This window comes from Salvelinus alpinus, chromosome 7, assembly GCF_045679555.1.
Source record: "Salvelinus alpinus chromosome 7, SLU_Salpinus.1, whole genome shotgun sequence".
NCBI lineage: Eukaryota > Metazoa > Chordata > Actinopteri > Salmoniformes > Salmonidae > Salvelinus > Salvelinus alpinus.
The window spans coordinates 37906446-37933784 of record NC_092092.1 but is presented as its reverse complement, the minus strand read 5'-3'; the positions used below and the strand labels follow the sequence as shown (position 1 = coordinate 37933784).

Genomic DNA, 27339 nt, shown 5'->3' with positions numbered 1-27339 from the left:
TTGTGCGTGTTTATTGTTGTCAGTTGTCTCGTTTATGTGATTCTGGATTTTCGTTCTCCTTGTTGGAAGATTATTTTTGAGTAAAGTTACTATTATTACTCATCTCTGTGTCCTGCGCCTGACTCAGCCTTACCCACATCACCTAGACTCTGACAAATACAAAGGCCAGAGAGGTTTGGGAAAACCTCATAACGAAGGGCAGTGATTGGTAGATGGGTATCAATAACAAATCAGACATTAAGTATCTCTAAGCATGGTCAAGTTAATAATCATGCTGTGAATAATGTATGAAACCACCCAGACACATCAAAGATACAGTCCATCCTTCTGAACTGAGCTATAGGACAGGAAGGAAACATTGAATACACAATAATGACCTAAATGACAGAGTACAAAAATAATACAAATATACAGAAACATGAATCCTGTATGCAACAAGGCACTAAAGTAATACTGCAACAACAAAAAACACATGTAAGGAATATTTTGTTTTGGCCTAATTGCAAAGCCTTACAGTATGTTTGGTGCAAATCCAACACAACACATCACTGAGTAATTGCCTCCTTATTTTCAAGCATGGTGGTGGTGCCATCACGGTATGGGTGTGCTTGACGTTGGCAAAGACTGGGGAGTTTTTCAGGATAAAAAATAAACGGGAAGGAGCTCAGCACAAGCAAAATCCTAGAGGATTGTCTATTCCACGTTGGTTCAACGTAATTACATTGAAATTACGTGGCCAATGTTACAGTTTTGACTAACATCTGCTTAAAAATCTATGGCAAGACTTGACAATTGCTTGGCTAGGCATGTAGAATTTGATCCAGTTAAACACTAACCCATATTATTGCAATATACACCACAACGCAGGAGATTGCTGAGGGGAGGAGGGCTCATAATATTGGCTGTAACGGAGCGAACAAAATTTGATCAAAAACATGGGAAACCATGTGTTTGATGTATTTGATACCATTCCACTCATTGTGCTGCAGCCATTTCCAAGAGCCCCTCTTCCCTAATTAAGGTGCCACCAACCTCCTGTGCACCACACCAGAGTGAACCAATGTTGTTTCACAACAGATGTCAAGATGTAACTTGATGATCCGTTGGCCAACATGAATCTATATCCCTGCATTGACTGCTTTGTTACATAACATGCAGCTGGGAGCTCTGTCAAGCTCTTGCATCACACATGACAGGCTAGCCAAGAATTACAAACAAGATCATCTCCTGTATTTTCATAATCATACGCAGCAATATATTTCAAAACAAACTTGCCACTATCAAGCATAAATTAAGTGAACTTCTGGGTCAAGCCTCGTGCTTTAGCTACTGAAACGAATTGGGTTTCAGAGATGCACTGACAGGTTCCTAGGTTAGTAGATCTCTGATAACAGTTCATTGAATCAAACGAATGCATTAGGCTTGACCCAGAAATCCACTTCCCAGTTTTAATCACGTAACTGGTTGATGTGGAAAACTAGAGGGTGACGGTTGATTTGAGCTTGTTTTGGAGACCCAGAAGGGAGCTGTTCTCCATGCTTCCGTCCTGCAGGTACCAGTGCATCAAGGCTCAGACAAACAGACTCCGAAACAGCTTCTATCCCCTGGCCATAAGACTGCTATCCCCCCCACAGACTATCCACACTGACTCTATGCCCATCCACAGGTCTCTACCCACTCAGACACAACCTACGCTGTTGCTAAAATGATTATTGATTAGCTGTATTACTCCATTACACTGCTGTCCATTATTATTGATTGCCATTAGTATTTATCTGTTTATCCTGCCATTGGTATATCACCATAAGTATTTATATATTCCTGCTACCAGTAACTTTTTTACCAGGGCGCCTATGACGTGTATGTCGATTAAGGCAGCCCCACGTGTTGGGTTAAATGCGGAAGACACATTTCAGTTTAATTGCATTCAGTTGTACAACTGACTAGATATCCCACTTTCCCTTTCTATTTTTTTTTGTTACATTTTCTATTATTAACAATATTATTAATATTATTAGGATCACTGCATTGTTGGGAAAGAGTTCACAGGGTAAGAATTTCACTGTACTGTTTTAAACCTGTTGTGTCCAGTGCTCGTGGCGAACAAACTTTGAAACTTGAAACCCCACCGTGCCTTGTTTGGAAAGAGAACGACAAACGGAACCAGACTGCCACATCCTGACATTCAACCACTGGCTTACACTCAAATACTTAGTCCAAGTGATTATAATTGGTTGCCATAAGATGTGCTGAGCTGCAGGCGTATTGTCTCATCTCATCATCAACCACGTTCTGAGCCAGATACAGGAAACGTTTCTTCTTCAGTGTGACAGCGCCTTCCAAGCAGCTGTCAGAATGAACAAGAGAAAGTGGTCAAGAAAGACGAGACGAAGATGCTTCAGAACGGTCGATGTTTGTCTGTCATCACAATTGTCTTTACAATTGGTGAGTCCTGTATATGACTCCTGTATATTTAAATACTGTATGATCGTATTTCGAATCACTGAAAAAACATATTCTAAAATTAAGAAAAAAAGTATATGATTCAATAACTGGATAACCGTATTTGCATAATTTATTAATAGCTAATAACTTTAATATGGGTGTCTTGAATATTTTTAGTGTAAATTAGCCTAAATGATCAAGGTTGGAGAGTGCTTTTAAAACAGCCTGGTTGTTGTTCTGTTCGATTTGCAACAGACACTTCTTGCATTGACTTGTCTTTTGAGCAGAGAGAATCAACTACCACCACTCTCAGATTGATAACAAACATCTTCATAATGTGATTGCCTTCCATAATTCATGAGACGTGCATTGCCTGATCAAGCTCCGAGAGTGTTTTTAAACAAGTCTTTGTTTCCTTGTGGTAATGGTTGATCTACGGCAGGCACTTTCCATGCACTTATCTGCCTACAGTACAGAGCAGAGTGTTAAGTACCACTACGCTCAGTTATGTCAGAGGTCTTGGTCCTCTCGTGGCTGCCAATAGAATGTGACCAAGGAGAGTCTGCTGTGTGCGGTATTGACTATCCAGTCTCCCAGTGCTAGTGGTGTGACAGTGACAGCGTTGGGTCTGTGTGTCTGGTGTTGGGTGGTGGGGTATTGTCATGTGCCCCGTGTTGCCACATTTCTTGTTCAATCTATCTGGCAATCACAAGCTGTCAACAGATTCGGCCTCGACAAGGCTCTAAATTAGACATGTGAGCGCTGTTTATACATTTCCCTTCACTGGAACTAAGGGGCCTAGTCCGAACCATGAAAAACAGCCCCAGACCATTATTCCTCCTCCACCAAACTTTACAATTGGCACTATGCATTCGGGCAGGTAGCGTGCTCCTGGAATCCGCCAAACCAAGTTTCGTTCGTCGGACTGCTAGGTGGTGAAGCGTGATTAATCACTCCAGAGAATGCATTTCCACTGTTCCAGAGTCCAATGGTGGAGAGCTTTATACCACTCCAGCCGATGCTTGGCATTTCGCAGGATGATGTTAGGCTTGTGTGCAGCTGCTCGGCCACGGAAACCCATTTCATGAAGCTCCCGACGTACAGTTCTTGTGCTGATGTTGCTTCCAGAGGCAGTTTGGAACTCAGTTGTTGCAACTGAGAAAACATGATTTTTATGCTCTACGCTCTTCAGCACTCGGTAGTCCCGTTCTGTGAGCTTGTGTAGCCTACCATTCCGCGGCTGAGCCGTTGTTAATGCCAATGTCTGTCTATGGAGATTGCATGGCAGTGTGCTTGATGTTATACACATGCCATCAACGGGTGTGGCTGAAATAGCCAAATCCACTAATTTGAAGGTGTGTCCACATACTTTTCTATATATAGTGTATGTATTGACAGATCTTGAAGCAGTTAGCAGTTGATTAGATATATTCATTATTTTTGTGATTAGTTTTTGATCAAATATTGGAGTTAAATATAACAGTTTAACTTTTAAGTGCTACTACTACTTAATTAAAAATGTTGTCATTTAGCAGATACTCTTATGCAGAGTAACTAGGGTTAAGTGCCTTGCTGAAGGGCACATCAACACATTTTTCACCGAGTTGGCTTGGGGATTCGAACTGGCGACATTTTGGTTACTGGACCAACACTTCTAACCGCTAAGCTACCTACTACTACAGACATCATCAAGTACAAGCTACAAAGACGCATACAGTGCAAGCGTTTGTCTGCTCTGTTTCATCTTGGGTGTGTGCGAATTCATTGATCTAATCTGTCTTGTCTACACGAGCGTCCTATTTTCAAAGATCAGTTTCATACTTACAGGAAGTTGTGGTGACTGTTTAAGACAGATATTAGAGAAGTGCACTAGCTTGTTCTATAACAAAGATGATCCCTGTGTTTCAGAGTGCATGTTGACAAATGTGAGAGGAAATGACCTGGAAAGCGATGATGAACCAGGTAAAAAAAGTAGTTATGAAATATGTCGCTACCTCAAAGTCATCATACCTATTACGATATTGAGTCCTTTGACTTTCAGTAGACTGTCAGTTGAGAAAATGTAATAGGCTCCTTCTGTAAGTGACTGATGCAGCTCAAACACTGACATGTCAACCAAGCCACACACTTATTACAATCCAAGGCCTTACAAGTCCATTCCAAGCTTAACTAATGCAACTGCAACATTTCAAGTCAACACAGATCCAGACAGAGACCGCCAACTGGGCACACACTGGTTAAATCAGCGCTGTTTCCATGTCATTTCAACAAAATGACATTAAATCCACGTGGAATAGACTATGAATTCACGTCTGTGCCCAGTGGGTGGGGACATGACTGGACCTATTTTTCAGGAACGAGTAAACACATTGCAACAGATTGCATCCAACAATTCTCACGTGTGAACTGGCCTATTGAGCAAAACAGGGAACTGGATATGTACTGTCTATTGCTGCTTTCACAACAGGCTGTTGGTGGCTTATTCTTTGTGTTCGGTTTCTTAGATGCTACGTATGCTTTGATTGGAGCAGGAATCGGGCTCTTCTTTGCCATATGTTTTATTGGCAGCAAGCTCTACGTTATAAAAAAACACATGCTTGATATTGAAGCTTCAGGTAAGTGCACAAGCATAGTAGCATATCTACTGTATATACTTTTCCACATTTACACAATGAATATGAATTCGTGATATTTGTGAAACTGAAAAGTATTCTTTACTTTTTTTTTTATAGAGGAATCCGTAAAAAACCCGTCTCATCAGTAAGTGGACTACTTGGAAATAAGTAGTCCTTCGGTGTTGTCACGGAAAAAAATCTGACATGATTGTGGTATCGATATACAACAAATTTGTGCTAAACTTACAATGTGTGGTTTTGTTCCCTTTGCTAATAGAACTGCTTTTGTGGACATGAAGGACTTAAGAAGAGTAAGCGATGCATGAAGTGACAAGGATACCAAGGAATTCTGGAGATACATTTAAATGTTTTGGGCATGGAAATGTAAATAACAATTGCATGATGTGTGTGTTGGAAGTGTCTATAAACATGTGAAAGTGAAGTCTAGACATTAGTGTTTTGTATGCCTGTGGTCAAGGATAGCTATACTGTAGTCCAGGCCTGGGCAAAGGCCGTACGCGGCCCCCGATCTGATTCAATGCGGCCCGTGGAATCATGCACAGATCACATAAAGAATTTGCGATGGTAAAGTTTTTTAAAACGTAGCTGTTATTCAAATTAAAAGTCCAATGAATACTCGCCTTTGTATAATGATTTAACTCCCACCGCTTGAGGGACATTTATTTCGAAGGCACGTAATAAATAACATCTGCATGAGGACAGGCAGTGACTGACAGGCTGACACACACGTCACAGTTACAAACAGTAGCTAGCTAGAAATTTGCTCAAAAATTTGTTTTTCAAAGATTTCAAAGAAAAGGAAAGTAGACCATGAACATAGGGTGTTCCAGCAAGAGTGGACATCGAAATATTTCTTTATTGACGTATCAGGGAACGCTGTGTGCAAAGACAGCACTTCCAGACGAAGCATGCAGAGAAATATAGGAATATGTCTTCTGAGCAGAGGGCAAGTGCATCGAAAGAGTTGCTTTCTCAGTTGCAAAAGCAGCAAGGACTTTTCACGAAACTGCATTCAGCAAACGATGGAATTGCGAGAGCTAGCGATGTGCTGTCCCACAAAATTGCTAAAAATAGCAAGCCATTCGCCGAGGGCGAATTCATTAAATAATTTTTTATTGACTCTGCAGCAATACTTTGCCCAGACAAGAAAGAGCTGTTTGAAAATGTTTCCCTGTCAAGACGAACATTGACACGGTGTGTTGAGGACATCGCAGAGAATATGGAACAACAGTTGAAATAAAAGGTAAAGGATTTCACCTATTTCTCCTTGGCCCTGGATGAGAGCAGTGATGCACGTGACATGGGGCAGTTGTTGATATTCTTACGAGGTCATAACCCCAGACTTTGAAATTACTGAGGAGCTTGCTTCAGTGCAGTCAATGAAGAGCACAACCACAGGGAAAGATTTATTGGAGGAGGTTAATAAGTGTGTGGCAAGTTCTCCAGTGAAAAGTTCTCCAGTGTGACCACTGATGGGTGCCCAAACCTGACAGGAAAAAACTTGGCCTTTTGAAAAGGATACAAGATCAAGTAGCTGAGCTGAACCCAGATGAGAAAATTATTTTCCTGCATTGCATTATTCATCAGGAGGTGCTCTGTAAATGTGTTCTGAAAATGAGCCAAGTTGTGGATACAGTTACTAAAGTGGGAATAAGAGCAAAATCTTTAAACCACAGGCAGTTTGTCTCACTGAGACAAACTGCATGACCAGACAGAGTCGGGTCATGCAGATCTCCCCTACCACACAAACGTGAGATGGCTGAGTTTGGGGAAGGTGCTTAAAAGGGTGTGGGACCTGAAGTCGGGGGATTGCTGAGTTTTTGCAAATGAAAGGAGGAAAATATGCGGATTTCCCTCAACTGCAAGATAAAGAATGGTTGGCTGATTTTGTCTTCACCGTGGACATCATGGCCCTCATGAATGAATTGAGTTCCAAACTACAAGGGAAGGGCCTTTTTGCACATCAGATGTACAGTCTTGTCAAAGCCTTCAAGGGAAAATTACTCTTCCTGACCTGCCGAGTAGATGCCAGCAATCTCACCCACCTTCCCGACACTACTAGTCTGTTTCCTATCAGATGACCAGCGGGAGAAGTATACATCGCTTCTCCGTGCTTTGAACGGTGAGTTTTCTCGTCGTTTTGAGGATTTCAAAGTGTTGGAAAATGACATGCTGTTGGTTTCCTCTTCTTTCACATTCACTTTCAATGTGGATAACGCTCCCACTGACCTGCAACTTGAACTTATCGATCTTCAGTCTGATGCAGTGATTGGAGAACTATTCAAAACAATGTCACTGACGAGGTTCTATGCATCTCTCGATGAACAAAACTTTCCAAAGATTAGGAGCCAAGCTCAGAAGAGGTTTGTACTGTTTGGGTCAACCTATGTATGTGAACAGACATTTTCAGTGATGAAATATAACAAGTCAAGGCACAGATCATCTCTTACTGACTCTCACCTCTCAGCAATCCTGCGCATAGCGATGTCAGAAACTATACCTGACTTCACTGCTCTAGTCAATGCCCAACAGAGACTTCACTCCTCACACTGATTGAGTAGTTTAAATGTAATGTTGAGCTCTCTCTCTTTCTTGTGTTCTTGTGCATACCCGTTATTAACAAGAGTTCTGTCCGTGGTGCTGAATACACAGTGTAATTTTCCCCTCGTGTGGTTCACTGCATGTTTAATAATGAAAATACCTACCAAAAGGAGAACATGGATGTGGTTAATTTCTGTGCATGTTCAAAAATGAAAATAAGTAGCATATCTGGACATGATTTACAGGAGATATATCTGACAACACAGTCATACACATGATGTATAATCCTGTAATATGATTCTGGCCCACGATGGCAAAAATATATTCTAATGTGGCCCTCCATGGAAAATAATTGCCCAGGCCTGCTCTAGTCAATATTCAGGGCATAAGAAGGAATTCCCTTGACCACGACCACAAATTGGGTGAAACAAACCATCTTCCCCATTGAAAAAGAGCCAACTACTTCGTAGATTTTCTGTTATATACAGAAATTAAAAACTATGCCCGAAAAGCTGCTGTGTTATACAATGTACATCAAACCAGGTAATAAAAAAATCCCGATCTACGTTTCGCAATGCTCCCAAGTAGGGAAATAAAGCCTAGCTTCAGGCTATTACTAGGCGTGAGGAGAGTGGGAAATTGTGGGACTTGGTGTCCAAGTACACGTCTGTGCAGAAAACATTTAATCCCAGATAAGACGTTTTACTTGTTAGGTATATTCCGTTTGTTATTTCACTCACTACTTGTAGCTGTATAGTCCATTTGAGGTGGTGTTGGTCTTGGCTAGCTAGCTAGCACTCACTCGGTAGCTAGCGCCGTCATGAAAAACGACTGAAATCAAAAAGATCTGTTCCCCAGCCACTGCCTACAATTATATAAGGCCTGGATATATCAGGTAGGAGTAGATGTTGGGGTATATGAGACTTCTGGCCACTTGGTGGGGTCATTAGTCCAACTCGTTTCTGGCAGGTTGAAGAGGCATTAGGGAAGTAGCGAGAACACTCGGGATCAGGCAATGTTGAAAAGTCATCTTCATACTGTATATGTTGTACTTTTCTTACATTTTGTTTTGGAATTGACTAAAACAAACAGACAAGAAGTACCATTGCGTTTGAAAAAGGTCAAGTTTTTGCTGTGAGCCAATCGGGTAACCAAGCTAACCACAGGTTGTTTTCCCCCAAGGTGGGCGGGGCCACGACATTCTATCTAATAATGACTGGGATTACGGCACTGGGTTTCCATGGTTATTCCCTTATTCCAGAACATTATGCCAAACTTGCAGCAGCATTTACAATATGTATACAAGTACCTTCACTATTTCCAGTATGTGCACTGTTACTAAACACTTGGTAGCATTTATGTGACCTGGTACTCTACCTTCTTAGCCACATATGGAATTGACCTTGGCCTATAGACAGGACCAATGAGTACATCCAGTGTCAGGGGTCAGAGGTTAGGGATAGTGGGTTGGCGTGAGCCGAGTGGAATGGATCCCCCAGAAGCAGCTCCGGAGTCTTCACTTCACGCTTTGCTGCACGCAACTTCCAAATCTTCTATTTCTTCAAATCTTTTATTGAAAACATAAATACATTTGCCCAATGAGCACTTGTTGTCTCTCAAATACATTGTTACAATAGTTGGGTTAGCTAGCTAGCGAATCGTATCCATATTAACATTGACATGAAATTAGTCATCAAAAGAAGACATGGTATCAATAAGATACAATGAGGTGAAACGAGCCACCTACGATTCCTCACGTGGCAGCTTCCTGTCATTCCCGCTAGCTATCTGACCGTTCAGAATCATAACGGTGCGCGGCTTCCAGACACATTTTCGGGATGCTGTCAGCCAACACGTCTATCAATATACTTCCCACAAGGGGGCAGTATTGATCACTCCATAACAAAGCAGCTTGCCTAAACTCTCACTCCACAACTCACCTCTCTGCGCTCCAAATCCCCCCCCCCCCCCCCCCCGTGCATCTCTCACATCTGAGTGCAAGAAGGATCTTGTTAACATCCCTGTTTACTTTAATTACCCTGCAACCACGTCAGTCTCAGACCTAACTGCCTTCCGTTGAACAGACATAGACTTAGATTTATAGGAACACTTGAACACTTAATTGCTGAGAGCCTGAAACCACTGTAAGAATTATAACCCCCCCCCCCCCCTAGTGAAAATAGAGAGAGTGTGTATGTAACAGAGAATACTACACAAACGTCAGATGCATTTATAAGTATCCTTCATAGACGTGCTTTGGCAGTGAATATACAGTAACAGTGCTCTATATAGTGTCTTCTCAGACTTTTGCAAAGTTTCTGGGGATGCTGCCTAGCTCAGCATTTTCTATCAAACTCACAACCAAGATGATTGCAACTCCAGCCTAGGAGATGGATGAAGAAATAGCAATCCAAGCATGGATAGAATATAAGTCCAAATATAGAAAGGATTATGGTGAATGCATGAATGCAGTCCTGTTTTGTCTAAAGAAGGGTGAATGTGTGAACGTTTGAACAAAACTCTTGAGTGTCTATAAAGCCTTTCCCTAAGAGACGAGTCGACTATGTTCCAAAACAGAGCTGCCCTCACAAAGTCCTGCACAAAGATTCTCTGTGGGCTCCAGTTACACAGACAGAGACAGGGACAGAGACAGCGCTGCCCTATCCTCCCTCATTGTCTGTGTGTGTCCGTGTGTCTGTGTGTCTCTGTGTGTCTGTGTGTCTCTGTGTGTGTCTGTGTGTCTCTGTGTGTCTCTGTGTGTGTCTCTGTGTGTGTCTCTGTGTGTGTCTCTGTGTGTGTCTGTGTGTGTCTGTGTGTGTGTGTGTGTGTGTGTGTGTGTGTGTGTGTGTGTGTGTGTGTGTGTGTGTGTGTGTGTGTGTGTGTGTGTGTGTGTGTGTGTGTGTGTGTGTGTGTGTGTGTGTGTGTGTGTGTGTGTGTGTGTGTGTGTGTGTCTCAAAACTGGTCAGAGTAGTCTGCTCTGCTGTAGTCCACAGCTGGAAGTGTGATGCGTCGGCGTCAAAAGTAAAGCACCCAACACACTCCCTCCTTCCTTCCTCCTGCACAGGAAATTCCATTTCCCACACTCTGCTAAGCAGAGGAGTAAAGTGGGGTGTGTGAAAGAGGGAGGGGCGAGGGGCGTGGTTCCAAGCAGAAACAGTTTCATATTACACACAAATGGCGTAAAAAAAAAAAAGAAAAGGGAAGAGGAATCCTGAGCTGAGGCTCTGTTCTTTGGGAAACATTGAACTGTTTTTTCTGGAGCCTGCTGGTCTGGAAAATGAAGATCTCTTCAGTGGTCATACTTCTCCTTACTAGAGTGTTCATTGCCGGTAAGCAACTTTATTTGACTATTTAGGTGACTGGGCTACAGAGGAAAATTGTGTTTTTAAGTCAGTATGTCATGATATGAAATTTGGCAATACTTTGAAATGGTTTGAGAGAGAGAGAGAGAGAGAGAGAGAGAGAGAGAGAGAGAGAGAGAGAGAGAGAGAGAGAGAGAGAGAGAGAGAGAGAGAGAGAGAGAGAGAGAGAGAGAGAGAGAGAGAGAGAGAGAGAGAGAGAGAGAGAGAGAGAGAGAGAGAGAGAGAGAGAGAGAGAGCGAGCACTACGATAACGTCATAAAAATATTGGAGAAACATTTGGCCAGTCGACTTTTTATTAAACGAGTGAGTGTTCTGGAAAAAACATTCTACATGACATGCGTTTGAATCAGGAAATGAACAGTGGGCAGTGAAATAATAAGTTGTTATGACAGGACAATTGCAAGTGTAATATAGTCTTTCTTTTTTGTGCAATGATGAAAAAGAACTGTAAACTGAGAAATTGGTGGTTTCCCTTATTTTTGTTGAAAATGAACATTGCAAGGTTTGTAGTTTGCTTTTGACCCATTTATTGTGAGTTTTGGGTGACTCTTTCATAAGATGCAGCTTAATACTCTCGCTAAATAAATATATCTAACAAAAGATCATTTTCGTCTAGCAATGAATAGTTGACTTTTTATATAGTGTTTCCATGGCTTTGAGTGTCACAGAAATATGCTTACTGCTAGTGGAAAATTAGGATTATGAAATGACTCTAGGTTGAAAAAAACAGATGTTGCTTTTGTCATGGAATAAATGAGGCCATAAAGTAATATTTATTCCTCTTAAAATGGACATATGCTTGCACTTAAGCCAAACACCACTTTCAGATGACTCACCCGCAGACATAAATACAGTAGGAAAGAGATACTGTGTATCTAACTGTTGATCAAAATCAGAACAACAGATACGGATTATCTACGAATCTAGGTCAACATGTCTTCTTCCAACTCCTTCAAGGTCTTCATACACCAGCTTAGGCTCTTGATGGCTCTTATACCCTTTGCACACTATGAACCAACCAAAACCCCTATGGGTTCAGCTCAAAAGGGTATTGATGTCATATCTATATCTCTATACATATTCTTTATGCGTGTGCTATATCTTTCAGAAGTGTGCCAGGCCATCAATGCCACCATCACCCCGTCCCCCTTCACGTTGGCCCAGGAGGGCGAGAACGTCACCCTGACCTGCCAGGTGTCCCAGAGACGACGCTCCAGCAGCCTGCCCGTGGTCAAATGGACCTTCCGGCCCGAGCATTCTTCCAGCGACGAAGAGCTCCTCATCGCCAAGGTCAACATGAGAAAGGCCAGGTTCTATGGGAACTATACAAAGAGCTTCCCCTGGCCTAAGCTGAAACTGACAGTGGTCAAGCAGGGGAAGATTTTCGACCTGCTCATTATGAACATCTCAGTGGCGGACCGAGGGCTCTACATATGCCGCGTGCAGGAGTTCAAGAGGCACCAGAGCCGATGGAAGGCGTCAACGAACTGCACGGCCGCCACCGAGCTTAGAGGTAACTATGAATTCCGGTGTAGCACTGTGTGCAGTAACAGACAACTGACCTAATTTAGGATTCATCAGTCTCGAGAAGGAGGAGATTGTGTCATGTGCAATGAAAGGTCCTGGTTTTTTTTATTGTGGAAGGGAGTTCAATGGTTTTGAACAAGCTTGAGAAGAAGCAATATTTCATAGCCATACATGACATGGCTGCTAGTGGTTGCAGGACTTTGTTATGCTGGAACGAGAAGATGGAGTATATTTTTGTCTCTGAAGCCAACGTCTGCCCTTCAGTTCTGCCAGTTCGATGCACGTAACATTCTGTGAAAGGATCTAAGCAGCATGTACAGTAGCGAGGCAGATGCAATTTCACTTTCTAAGCAATTACTACAGTGCTTTGAGTAAATTCAGACTGAACCGCTTTTTCCGTTTTCCATGGAATAATTTGTGCCGGCTGTGACATTTGACTGTCTGTTATAGCCAAGTCTGAGCCAGAGCAGACAGACTAGAGCAACACCAGAGGGAAGGGAACACTGGCACCATCACCACCAAACAGATACTGTCTTTGGCTACTGCCAGGAGTTTCCCTCCCCTAAGTATTGTCCACACATACAATCGTGGCAGGAAGTGAGTGAATTCGAGAGCGATAGAACAAGAGATAGTTGTAGTATGAGGCTCCCCAACGTCAGAGCGTCTGTGGTGTCGAAGGGGGTTGGTTGAATAGACAACTGTGTAGTAGTGAGTACGTAAGCGAGATAAGAACATGCCATAACCTCACTCCACAGCTAGTTTGAAATGTCGCCAATGGTGCTATCGAATTGGATCCTTTTCTATAGCTCAACAGGTTTGTATATTGTCAAGCAGACAGTCACGTGTGTTGGCGAGGCAGAGGGCCGCAGGTTTTAGGTGGGGTAGGTCAGTTTACCCTGAGATGTACTCAGAGAGGGAGGAAGCTAATACTACTAAGCTAGCACATTTATGTTGATTTCACGTTGGCTCAATACCTGCCTCAATTCCTTTGGTCTTACGCCATACATCCTACTCTGCCCAAAAATCCAGGAATATGGTAGGCTATGGTATACAACCCAAAAAGCCATAGGGTTTGATGGTTTAGGGAAAGCAAACTGAAAACAGCATGAAGTTGGCCTCTTTCTGGTGTAAACCCCTATAAAACCCTGAGATATTTGGACAACGTGTGTGTGGGCTGGGAGATGTTGTGCCTTTTTAAAAATGTATGTGGTGAAACAGATGTGGTTTGTGTTGAAGTTTAGGAGCATCAGGGTACTCTATTACTCTGGGTCCTCCGTGGTCAGGGTTTAATATGGGCAAGTGTACAAACAGAGCTCCGAGAATGAGGCCACCATGACTTTTTCACAGGCGTCGCAGTGAGAAAGCGGGTGATGAAGTGGAGGAAGCTTTGAAGGCGTTTGTAATGACGATTGTATGGATTATCACTACGTACTAGTATTCACTTATTATTATTGTTTCTCTCTTAAGTTTCATTAATACCCTGAAGTAGCCCAAACGTGACCCATTGAATTTGTCCATTGATTGCGGAAGACAGTATTCATCCCTTATTAAACCGAATACAGATCTGTCTTAGGGATGCTATTCATTCGATACGCGTTGCTCTGTGCTGGTCAAAGTGAGGATATATATACGAGAGACCTCCTATCAAAAATAAAGGGAGGGCACATGTGAATGGAATCAATTGAACAGCGAGTGAATTTGGTTGAATGTTTCCAATGCCATTCAAAAAGAGCCATAAATGGATGACATTTTTAAAGACCCTTCTTTGGCTGCATGCAGTGCTGCAGCTTTATATTATTCCAGCATGTGCAGCTGGCCGTCTGGCACAGTACACCATGTCCTATTCAAGTCACAATGTCTGATTCATGGCAAAGAAGTCTTCTGCGCCACAACACTCTACGCTTAATCTTTGAACAAAAAAAATGCACGACCAAGAGTGGCTTTACCTGGAATAATACAGGAAGGTGCGAAAGAGTTTGTGACCTATATTTACAGCAAGTGCTGTACATACTTGGCGAACACAACTAGTACACAACTTACAAACTCCAATTTGTAAGTCGCTCTGGATAAGAGCGTCTGCTAAATGACTTAAATGTAAATGTAAATGTAGAGAAAATCCAGAGGCCGAGTCTCCTCCTCTCATCTATGTCAGACTAATGTTTCCAAATAGTTGAATGTGGGACATACGTATGGTTGACCCAGTCTAAAGCAAGTGCTGGTGGTTTAGCGCTGAGGTAAATGCTCTAGGGGTAAGCCCTCTGGACAAGCAGACACTCAGCCGGGCTTCAGCCCACTAGCTCTGGCGGCTAGCTAAGCTAAGTATGGCTGCTGTGGGTGAGAGAGGCTAGCCTGGCTGTCGTCAGCTTCTTGCGGTTTGGGGTATTTCAGGATGGCTTGGTGGGTGTTAGCTACCACGAGCCAGTGATTCAGGAAGTGAATCTGGAGGAGAGGACAACATCGATACTGTCATCCTACACCAACCCACCTGCAATTAGAGGTTTCTAAACTGTGTACACTGTATAATCAGGTGGAACGGTAGCCACACTGATTACTATGGACGTTCCCTTGTTTCCTTCCAGTGCATGTCCGACCAGTGACCAAGGCCAAGGAGAGTCTGTGGAGTCTGTTTGAAGGTAAGGACACGACTCTGGTGCTCTGCATTGTCCTTGTACTGAAATAGCACAACCACAATGTCCACGTCCACCCATTTAAGCATGCCTAAATGGGTGGACATGGATATTTTGAAGGGTATGTCAAAACAACGGAAACATGGGACTTCAGGGTAGCACGTCTTCTGACTTGAAGGATGACTCATCTGGTTGGTTTTTGTGGTTTTGTGTGTTCCAGACATGTACCTGTGCGCTGCGCTGCTCTGCTCTGTGGGACTGGTGTGCATGTGTATGTTCACCGTGGTGGTGACCTGCCAATATGTACAGAGGAAGAGGTTAAAAGGTAAGTAAACACACCATGAAATAACTAGTCTGGGCCACATTAACAGATCATTTAAAGTGAATGGACAAGGCAAGCTGAACTCTGTTTTTGATGACAATGGCAGGATGTTTTTCCCCATCATGCGCCAACGTTTCGTCTCATTGTCTTATAGACAGCTACCATTTGGTCAAGAGCCCTCAGAACAGGTAGGCTTCTTTACAATCCAAATACAATGTGAGCTTTACTGTAGATACTATGGTAGCCGACACACAGAATCGTATCTGACCTAATTTTGCTATAAACATATCTGTCTGCTGTCTGCAGTTCAGGGGAGACGGTGACCAGTCTAGTCAGTGTGTCTCCTGCCCTGCCCAAAAAGCAGAGGAGGTACAGGAGGAAACGTAGCAAAGAGCAGTCCGAGATACCACCAGAGATACCAGCTAAAGGTAAACAGACAGCCTCTCTGGCACATCACATCCATCACATTTGTACCATATTTACACACCGGGATGTTTTCTTAGAAACGTAGAAGCCTGTCTTCATACCCACCGTTGGGTATGTGGCCTGGGGGAGGGAATGGGGTTAAAGTGACCATCATAGAGGAGTATACTTAACACTGTGTCTGATTCTCTGATATTAGATTCCTGATATTGCTTCTACTTGCTACCATCAGGCTGTACCTTTTTGAGTCTATATATGGTTCTACACTAGACTGTACTGTATGTGCTGGCATAGAGAAACTGGCCAAAGAGCGAAGCAAATTCTCAGTCTGTTTCCAGAAATAGTGCACTGTTTATGGTCAACTTATTATGCAAGACAGCAGATTCTAAGTAGCATTTGTTCCTGATGATAATATTTTGGTTCACCCTTGAGATGAATAGGTTTGGCAGTTTTCACGCGATTCGTCTGTCTCATAAGGAGTTCAGGTCGTGTCGTAGTAGTCTGAATGCCTATACTTAAAGCATTGTATGTGTGTTCAACTCTGCTTTGATGTCTGCTTCCAAATCATCACTATTCAATGACAGGAGAGGCATGTAAACATTGTGGACGGAGACATTTGTGGTTCTGGGTTTTGGTTTGAGGGGGGGGGGGGACATGTTTCTTGTTACACAGACAATGTGTTCCCTCTCTGCATAATGATCACTTCATTCCTCCACAGCACCCATTGCAGACAAAATCCGAAAACCCAAACTTTTAAACGCGCAGCCAAGGAAAGTGGTCTTAGTAAGTTTCCCGATTCTTACGTACAAGGTGTTAGGCAACAGGTACATTATTTATGTCGAGGGCTGTCCAGAAATCTAACATTCCTTCAAGTTGTTTTACTTGAAGTTTGACATTATTTTATTTGTATGTGTATGTGACTACTATCCCAAGGTCATTTTGTCCAGAATCATATTGTAACGGACGCAACATGAATAACTCAATTTACGAGTCTGGTCTTCACACGCTTTCTTTTCTCCTTGTCCCTTGCAGCCGAAGATTGCAGAGGAAAGCCTGACTTATGCAGAGCTGGAGCTGGTTAAGCCTCTGCCGGACAACAAAGCCTCGTGCACAGGGACTGTATATGCCGAGATCCTCTTTAAGGAGAGGCAAGTGTGAGAAACACACCACTAATATCTTTAGGCTGTAGCTCATGTACATGTTATATTTATGATCAGTATTATTGTTTCATATTGTGTATTTCAGTCAATGGTGGGAGGTAGTTTTTCTTTACAAAGCCCAAATTAGACGAGATACAAATGTGTTTTCTATTTTGAAATGTTGAATTTTATTTTACATAAGACATCTTATATTCTTATATTTTTTAAATGTTCAACCCAAATGCCTTGTCCCCCAAAACATCTGCATGATGTCTGTCATGTTCCGCTATGTAATTACTGCAGTACTGCAGCTGCAAAGCTTGACATTAAGGCAACAATTAGCCACCTGCCCTCAGGAGATAAGTTTGCGTTATCACGCCAGCGCTTTCAACTGGTGCCAAAGTCAACGGGCTCTAGGGACACACTGTCATCAGCTGTGATCAGCTGTAATCAGCTGTGATGGAGCAGTTTAACAGGCTGCAAACTAAAGGCCTTGTTTGGTTTCACTTGTTTATAGCACCAGTGTATACCTCTCACCTGAAGATTACATAGCACATAGCACATCGTTAATTATGGTTGTTTTGTTTGTAGTTTTTATAAGAACTACGCCAATGACCAAATGCCATATCGGTATCTCTCAAGATCTGTACAACAGCTGAGATTTGTCGTCTGGTTTTAACTTTTCAGTGAATTTAAAATGTGTGTAAAAATGCTTAGTGAATTTTTTCCGCTGTTTAATGACCCCTTGGATTGAACCATGGAAAAGCGAGCAAAACACCAGGATTTTCTTTCTCCCCCAGTGAACTTGAAACGCCAGACATCTAGGCACCATAACCATGCCCTCCCCCATCTCTCTCTCTATCATGCATGCAGATCTATATATCTATAATCCCCAGGGTGGGATTGTGCATTGAGACGAATCCATGCAGGAAAAACCAAATCCTTCCCACATACATTGACCTCAACGAACCCTATCTAAATCTATCGATGCAAATCTACACAATGACTCAAAGTAAACTTCCCTGGGGTGAGAGAAACTTTAGAAAACCTTTTTAAACTGTGAAAAAAAATATATGAAAGTCTCCTCCAAACCACATTGGACTTAATGGGAGGCCACTGCATGGACCACTAACTAGAACCATGTGTGAACGCTGAACTCTGCACTTTTCCTCTGCACTTTGTTTCAAGCAGAGAGTGCCGTCCTCCGCACTCATCAACATTCCGCTCCATTCCATTTCGAGCTCCGGTGTTGTTGTTGTTGTTTGTCATTTGAATTGACGTACGAGCGTTTGTGTATGTAAATGTATCATATGTATCATGTGCTGTATAAACATCAAGCGGATAAGGATGGTCAGTGGTTATTAATCACGTGTTGTCCTTGTGCTTTCTCTCAAACCTCCGTAGGATATCACATCAGTGAAAAGTCAATAGTAATTCACGACATGTGACAAGGGAAAAACGGAAAATAAACAAGTAGAAGACAAATTAGAGATGTTGTGGTTTGACCATACCTCCATATTTGCTTAATTTGGGGAAATGGAAGGTGGGGTAAGGAGAGAGAGAGAGACTAAATGAGAGTAGTGTGACTAAATGAGAGTAGTGTGACAGGTCTCCAGAGGGACCATAGGTAGTGACTTTAAATACACCCCACAAAAAGACAACTGTCTGCCTCCCTGGTCTGCACTCATATTAACTTCTAATTGGTCCCAATCCCGGATCCGGGAGCACCCCCCACAGTAAAAAAGCTGACTAGCATAGCCTAGCATAGCGTCACAAGTAAATACTAGCATCTAAATATCATTAAATCACAAGTCCAAGACACCAGATGAAAGATACACATCTTGTGAATCCAGCCATTATTTCTGATTTTTAAAATGTTTTACAGGGAAGACACAATATGTAAATCTATTAGCTAACCACGATAGCAACAGACACAACTTTTTTTTCCCACCATTTTTTTCCTGTATAGGTAGCTATCACAATTTCGACCAAATAAAGATATATATAGCCACTAACCAAGAAACAACTTCATCAGATGACAGTCTGATAACATATTTATTGTATAGCATATGTTTTTTTAGAAAAATGTGCATATTTCAGGTATAAATCACAGTTCTACATTGCAGCTGCAATCTGAAATAGTGCCGAAGCAGCCAGAATAATTACAGAGACCAACGTCAAATACCGAAATACTCATCATAAAACATTTCTGAAAAATACACAGCGTACAGCAAATGAAAGACCAACATCTTGTGAATCCAGCCAATATTTCAGATTTTTTAAGTGTTTTACAGCGAAAACACAATTTAGCATTATATTAGCTTACCACAATAGCCGGAAACACAAGCCGTTTACCAGTAGCAAAGATTAGCGATTGTAACAATCCAGCAAAAGATATATAATTTTTGACTAACCTTGATATACTTCATCAGATGACAGTCCTGTAACATCATATTACACAATGCATATAGGTTTTGTTCGAAAATGTGCATATTTAGCAGCACAAATCGTGGTTATACAATGTGATTAGTAGCAACATTTCAGGCAATCTGGCCGGCGCCATCTTGGAGAGGCACCTAATCTAATCGATAACTAATCGTAAACTTGACTAAAAAATACAGGTTGGACAGCAAATGAAAGACACATTAGTTCTTAATGCAACCGCTGTGTTAGATTTTTAAAATTAACGTTACTCGACATTCAGCGTGCGTTACAGCGAGACCATGCCTAAATCAATGGCGGACAAATAATTTTACATCTTTCCACAGATATACGAATTAACATCATAAATAGCTCTTACTTTGGATGATCTTCCATCAGAATCTTGGGCAAGTGGTCCTTTGTCCAGAACAATCGTCTTTTGGTTGAAAGATGTCCTCTACTCCTGTAGAAATTAGCTGCTAACGCCGATGTACCGGAGAGGTGCCCAACTCGTGATAACACCTGACAAAGAAACTCCAGAAAATCGCAATAAACTGCTATAAACTGCTATAAGTCGGTTTAAATTAACTACCTTATGAAGTTTTTAAGACAAAAAACAAATTAAATCAGAGCCGGAGATATAGAACTGCTAAACCGAAAGCTTTTGAAGAAGCCATGCCGGTTTCCCTCCTGCGTCAGGCGCCTCGTCGAAAAGGTCGGTACTTCCGTTCCAAGAGGTTTTATACTCCCCCAGATGGTGCTATCCGCTCCATTCAAAGTCTCACCGCTTACTGACATCTAGGGGAAGGCGTGTGCAGTGCATGTAGCCCCATAGCTTATAAGGGAATTTATAAACCGACCCTGGAACAGAGACCTCAATTTCAGAAATCTCACTTCTTGACAGGAAGTGAGCTGCAGAATGAGTTCTGTTTCACTCAGAGAAATAATTCAAACGGTTTTAGAAACTAGAGAGTGTTTTCTATCCAATAGTAATAATAATATGCATATTGTACAAGCAAGAATTGAGTACGAGGCAGTTTAATTTGGTAACGAAAAATCTTCAAAGTGTAAACAGCACCCCCTATTGAGATACTACTGAAGTCATCTAAAAAAAAAAAAATTTAAAACATGATCAGATCTCGAGTCTCCAGACGTTTCTGAATTGCAGTGTGCAGTAAACCGAGTGTAAATCAGGGGTCTACCAGTAGCTCGCAGCCCAGCTATGAGTAGATCGCCAAACAATTCTGAAAGTACATGCCATTTGACAAGTATCAGACCCCGCAAGCTCCCAGCTACTATCTAATCAACGCCACATTGACATTATGCCACCCATGGTTAGCCACTATTGGCTCAAAAAGCCAAACCTAACACAATATCTGCCAATTAATTTACAGTAATATTGCCCCTGTCTGTCTGTGTGGTGCTCACATTTTCTATCACACTGTGTGTAGCCAGTTGATGTCATATCCATCTTGTGGGTTGACAGAAATACTTTCCCCAAAACCTTCTCAATTAAATGTTAATGGCTTACCTGGCAGAAGTATATCATGTGTATCTGTTATTTGTTATTTGTTAAGTTAACTTTGCCATGAAATGAGCAGCAGCAGTACAGAACCATCACTACACCGGCACACTAGAAGGCACATTCCTCACTTGCTAGATGGCACAATGAAAGGGTCAGATGCGCAACTAAATGGGAAGTACTTTAGTCTAGTTCTCTTCCAGACCAAAAAATAAATGGCCTTCTGATGTGATTTCTTCTTTTACTGCAGTGGGCTAAATCTGGGTCACACAGAGTGCTTCTTGGTAGTCTTAAAGAAACCTACTTTGAAACAGAAGTATACACCTCACACACATGGTTGTGGTCTTAAAAACAGAAGACACCTGTACCGTGTCAGATATAGAGTTGAAATGTATTACATTATGAGTTTGCATCCCAATATTACACTTCATATACATCACAGAAGACAGAAATATAAAAACACTGGATTTTTCAGGTTTTTTAAAATCATGTTTATTGATTATGAAATTATGACAAATATTAATAACATTTCACCCATGAGGCCGCTAGAAGGCGATTTAGTCATTTGGTACCCATTGACATGGACTCAGAACATCCAATTTCTGTCACGCCCTGATCTGCTTCACCTGTCCTTGTGCTTGTCTCCACCCCCCTCCAGGTGTCGCCCATCTTCCCCATTATCCCCTGTGTGTTTATACCTCTGTTCTCTGTTTATCTGTTGCCAGTTTGTCTTGTTTGTCAGGTCAACCAGCGTTTTGTCTCAGCTCCTGCTTTTCCCCAGTCTCTCTTTTTCTCGCCCTCCTGGTTTTGACCGTTGCCTGTCCTGACTCTGAGCCCGCCTGCCTGACCACTCTGCCTGCCCCTGAGCCTGCCTGCCGTCCTGTGCCTTTGCCCCTACTCTGGATTACCGACCTCTGCCTGACCTGACCCTGAGCCTGCCTGCCGTCCTGTACCTTTGCCCCTACTCTGGATTACCGACCTCTGCCTGCCCTGACCTGTCGTTTGCCTGCCACTGTTGTTGCAAAAAACATTGTTACTTCAACACAGTCTGCACTTGGGTCTTACCTGAAACCTGATCATTTCATTGTTTCTCTATGAACAATTGTAATTTTGAGAGTGAACAATTTAATAAAAATTTTAAACCAGGAAAAATATAACAGAGAAAATATAATTTGGGAAAATATAAAACAGAAAACATAGTGCACTACTTTCTCTTGTACCCTAGTTTTAGGGGAGAAGAGAAGAAGAATATGCCTATTTGAAAGCTAGGGGAAAAATGAGTAGCTCGCAACGTTTTTTTATTTTTCCGTAAGTAACTCTCATGCCAGAAAATGTTGGAGAGCCCTGGTGTAGACGTTATCTACGTGGTCTGTGTGGTTAGAGAAATTGGTACCGGCGAATGTCAAAGTACCAGTCTGACATCTGATAATAGAGCCGAAGGGGATAGTTGCCATTTTATAGGCTCATAACCAATTGTGCTGCTCCGTGTGTTTTTCTTCCGTTGTTTGTAACTTTTTTTGTACATAATGTTTCTGCCACAGTCTCTAATGACCGCAAAGAGCTTTTGGACATCAGAACTTTGATTACTCACCACGGACTGGATGAAGATTTACGGCTCCTCCTGAACCAAGCCCAAATCCCCGTCATTCGCATGAAGAGGAGACTCAGATATAAGGGCTGCGATCCAGGTGCTTGGTGAGAATTTGTAGGCGAGTGGATAATCTGCCTTTACCATCCGTCCTACCGGCGAACGTACAATCACTTGAGAAAAAACTCTGAAAAATAACTCCAGACCAACTTTACTCCACACACGTACAAAGCACTCCCTCGCCTTCCATATGGCAAATCTGACCATAATTCGATCCTCCTAATTCCTGTTTACAAGCAAAAACTCAAGCAGGAAGTACCAGTGGATATGTTCCGGTATTCATCCAATGGCATTGAGGAGTATACCACATCAGTTACGGACTTCATCAATAAGTGCATCGAGAACATCGTCCCCACAATTTATGTGCATATCCCAACCAGAAGCCATGGATTACAGGCAACATCCGCACTGAGATAAAGGCTAGAGTTACTGCTTTCTAGGAGCGGGAAACTAATCCGGACGCTTATAAGAAATGCCGCTATACCCTCTGACAAACCATCAAACAGACAAAGCATCATTACAGGTGTCACGCCCTGACCTTAGAGATCCTTTAAATTCTCTATTTGGTATGTCAGGGTGTGACTAGGGTGGGAAATCTATGTTTATATTTCTTTGTTGGCCGGGTATGGTTCCCAATCAGAGGCAGCTGTCTATCGTTGTCTTTATTGGGGATCATACTTAGGCAGCCCTTTTTCCCACCTTCTGTTGTGGGATCTTGTCTTTGTGTGTTGCATGTGTTGCACTCCTAGCTTTACGTTCGTTGAGTTGTTTATTGTTTTTGGTGGAACATTTAAAATGAAAGAAAATGTACGCCTACCACGCTGCACCTTGGTCTTCATTTAACGACGGACGTTACAACGGACTAAGATTGAATCCTACTACACCGGCTCTGACACTCGTCGGATGTGGCAGGGTTTGCAAACTATTACAGATTACAAATGGATACCCAGCCGCGAGCTGCCCAGTGACGCGAGCCTAACAGACAAGCTAAATGCCTTCTATGCTCACTTCGAGGTATGGAAGACTGAACCCTACCTGAGAGCACCAGCTGTTACAGACAACTGTGTCATAACACTCTCCGAAGCCGAAGTGAGTAAGACCTTTAAACAAGTCAACATGAACAAAACCGCAGGGCGGATTACCATGACCAACTGGCAAGTGTCTTCACTGACATGTTCAACCATTCCCTGATCAAGTCTGTAATAACTACGTGTTTCAATCAGACCACCAGAGCCCCTGTGCCCAAGTATGCCAAGGTTACCAGCCTAAATGACTAATGCCCCTTAGCACTCACGTCTGTAGCCATGAAGTGCTTTGAAAGGCTGGCTCATATAAATACCATCATGCCAGAAACCATAGACTCACTACAATTTGCATACTGACCAGATGCCCTTTCCCACCTGGACAAAAGGAACACCTACGTGAGAATGCTGTTTGTTGACTACAGCTCAGTATTCAACACCATACTGCCCATAAAGCTCATCACTATGCTAAGGACACTGGAACTGAACACCTCCCTCTGCAACTGGATCCTAGACTTCCTTACGGGCCACCCCCAGGTGGTAAGGGTAGGCAACAACACATCTTCCACGCTGATCCTCAACACGGGGGACCCTCAGAGGTGCGTGCTTAGTCTCCTCCTGCACTCCCTGTTCGTACACAACTGCGTGGCCATGCACGACTACAACACCATCATTACGTTTTCCAACGACAAAATGGTGGTAGGTCTGATCACCAACAACAATGAGACAGCCTATAGAGAGGAGGTCAGAGACCTGGCAGTGTGGTGCCAGGACAACAACCTCTCCCTCAACGTGAGCAAGACAAGGGATTTGATCATGGACTACAGGAAAAGGAGGGTCGAGCACGCCCCCATTCACATCGACTGGGCTGTAGTGGAGCGGGTTGAGAGCTTCAAGTTCCTTGGTGTCCACAACACTATTTTATGTTTTTTATTTCACCTTTATTTAACCAGGTAGGCTAGTTGAGAACAAGTTCTCATTTACAACTGCGACCTGGCCAAGATAAAGCAAAGCAGTGCGACACAAACAACAACACAATATTACACATGGAATAAACAAACATAGAGTCAATAATACAATAGAAAAAGTCTATATACAATGTGTGCAAATGAGGTAGGACAAGGGAGGTAAGGCAATAAATAGACCATAGTGGCGAAATAATTACAATATAGCAATTAAACACTGGAGTGATAGATGTGCAGAAGACAAGTACTTGCACCCCAGCAAGTACTGGGGTGCAAAGGAGCAAAATAAATAACAGTATGGGGATGAGGTAGTTGGGTGGGCTATTTACAGATGAGCTATGTACAGGTGCAGTGAACAGTGAGCTGCTCTGACAGCTGGTGCTTAAAGCTAGTGAGGGAGATATGAGTCTCCAGCTTCAGTGATGTTTGCAGTTTGTTCCAGTCATTGGCAGCAGAGAACTGGAAGGAAAGTTGGCCGAATGAGGAATTGGCTTTGGGGGTGACCAGTGAAATATACCTGCTGGAGCACGTGCTACGGGTGGGTGCTGCTATGGGGACCAGTGAGCTGAGCGAAGGCGGGGCTTTACCTAGCAAAGACTTATAGATGACCTGGAGCCAGTGGGTTTGTCGACGAATATGAAGCGAGGGCCAGCCAACGAGAGCATACAGGTCGCACTATCATACTATCATGGTTCAAACAGACCAAGACAGCCATGAAGAGCGCAAGACAATGCCTATTCCCCCTCAGGAGACTGAAAATATTTGGCATGCCTCCTCAGATCCTCAAAAAGTTCTACAGCTTCACCATCGAGAGCATCCTGACTGGTTGCATCATGGCAACTGCTCGGCATCCGACCGCAAGGAGCTACAGAGGGTAATGCGTAGGGCCCAGTACATCACTGGGGCCAAGCTTCCTTCCATCCAGGACCTTTATACTAGGCGGTGTCAGTAGGGAGGCCCTAAAAATTGTCCAAGAATCCAGCCACCTGTCATAGACTGTTCTCTTTGCTACCGCATGGCAAGAGGTACAGGAGCGCCAAGTCTAGGTCCAAAGGACTCATTATCCCTTGGCCTACAATGTCCGCTCCCCCGTAGAATAAAATTAACATAATCAATCAAATCCATCTGTTTAAGGTAGAGATATCTGCTTTTTTGCATGGGCTGCGTTTCAATCCACCACATCTGCCTATATCGCCCTTCCGCATCTGTGGTGAAAGGTGGCAGAGCTAGAGCAGTGTTTGTCAGACCATGAGAGACCCCGAAAATCAGTCTTCTCACAAAAACGATTATAACCACCCTACGGAAAGCTCTCACAAACATGTAGGTGTCGGTTGTGTTGCTCTAGAACGACCACAAGCTTCATAAGACTCGTCTGAAGGTCCCTAGTACCAGTTAAAAAAATGTATGGTATATATGCCTAAAATAAGGGTATAACAAACAAACACACACAACAAAAATATATAAATATATAAATACAACAGATTTAATCTTAAGTGTGTCCTATATCTGAGAGATATAAGAAAGATCAGGAAACTATATATATATATATATATATATATAGTTTCCTGATCCTTCTTATATCTCTCAGATATAGGACACACTTAAGATTAAATCTGTTGTTCCATGTAGTCAATCTGTTATTCCGTGTGTTTCAATTGGCTAATAGCAGTAATGCCAAATTGAATGTTCCATCCAATATATATATATTTTTTAAAGCTAAATAATCATTGGTATGACCACCTTAAAACAATTCCATGTCAGCTTAGAACCCCAATCCACAATCACGTTGGTTAACAATAGCACAGTATACCCTTACGGGAAAAAAACACATGCATGTGAACGTGAACACGTGAAGTGTTACAAAAACATGCTTCATGTGATCTTATGTGAAGTCAATGTATGTGTGAAGTCAATGTAAAAACCTTTTATGTGAAGTCAATGTAATAACATGTGACAACTACACGTGTGAAAGCATGTGGTTTTTCTGTAAGGGTCCAACTTCTCTCACAACCAAGCCCTAACATTTTCCTGTAGTATCAGAGCACCAATAGCCACATTATACTATTAACCTTCCCAACTAGAAGTATTATTGATACTCAGTTAAGTACCTTTGAAGTAGCTCCAAGCAAACATTTATCCAATAAAGAGCTCGTTGAATTTCTGATCTTTAGACTGTGTGACAGGGTTGTATTGAGTCAGAGGAGAACTAAACCACATCCATTCAAGGCTTGAATAAACAGGATGACATGTTTTTGCCCTCTCTTGACAGTTTTCCTAAGCATGTCCAACAAACTATAACACATCCCTTGAATAGGCTACATGGCTAATTAGGCTATCCTTTAAATGAATGTCAATACTGAAACAAAACAGTTCCACAGTCAAAGACGTACAAGACTTGCCAAGAATAAAAACTAGATTTCATCTGAAATCCTCTGTTAGTGTCACAATATAATTAGATAATTAGTCACTTGAGGCATTACGTAGTTAACACATAATGCCACCTCTGTACCTGGTGACCAAGGGGGGCAGTAAAACAATAGCAATAGGAAGGAAACAGAGAGGCTGTAACAGACACTGTCAGCTGGGTTGGGGGTAGTAAAGCCGGACCAGACAGACCGGACGTCCTGCTAACAAGGTTGTGAACACAGATGTGTCCAGCGATCCAGCCTCAGCACATGGCCAATGTGGCAGTATTGAAGCAGTGGATAGCCCAGTATGATTGATGACTGAGTGTTGGTG

The 27339-nt window shown here is 42.5% G+C and overlaps 1 protein-coding gene across 3 annotated transcripts; it reads left to right on the top strand.

Annotated features, from left to right (window-relative positions):
* The first annotated feature begins 10804 nt into the window (after positions 1–10804).
* Positions 10805–18367, top strand: vstm4b (V-set and transmembrane domain containing 4b). 3 transcript variants are annotated; one of them, XM_071410187.1, is made up of 8 exons: positions 10805–10951; positions 12093–12497; positions 15091–15144; positions 15359–15463; positions 15615–15648; positions 15767–15888; positions 16602–16666; positions 16916–18367. In XM_071410187.1, exons 1-8 carry the CDS (start codon positions 10900–10902, stop codon positions 17039–17041), a joined length of 963 nt encoding a protein of 320 aa, XP_071266288.1. In that variant the 5' UTR covers positions 10805–10899; the 3' UTR covers positions 17042–18367. The 3 variants fall into 3 exon arrangements, with proteins under 3 accessions (XP_071266288.1, XP_071266286.1, XP_071266287.1); XM_071410185.1 differs by having other exon boundaries at positions 15567–15648; XM_071410186.1 differs by having other exon boundaries at positions 10809–10951; positions 12096–12497; positions 15567–15648.
* The last annotated feature ends 8972 nt before the right edge of the window (positions 18368–27339 follow it).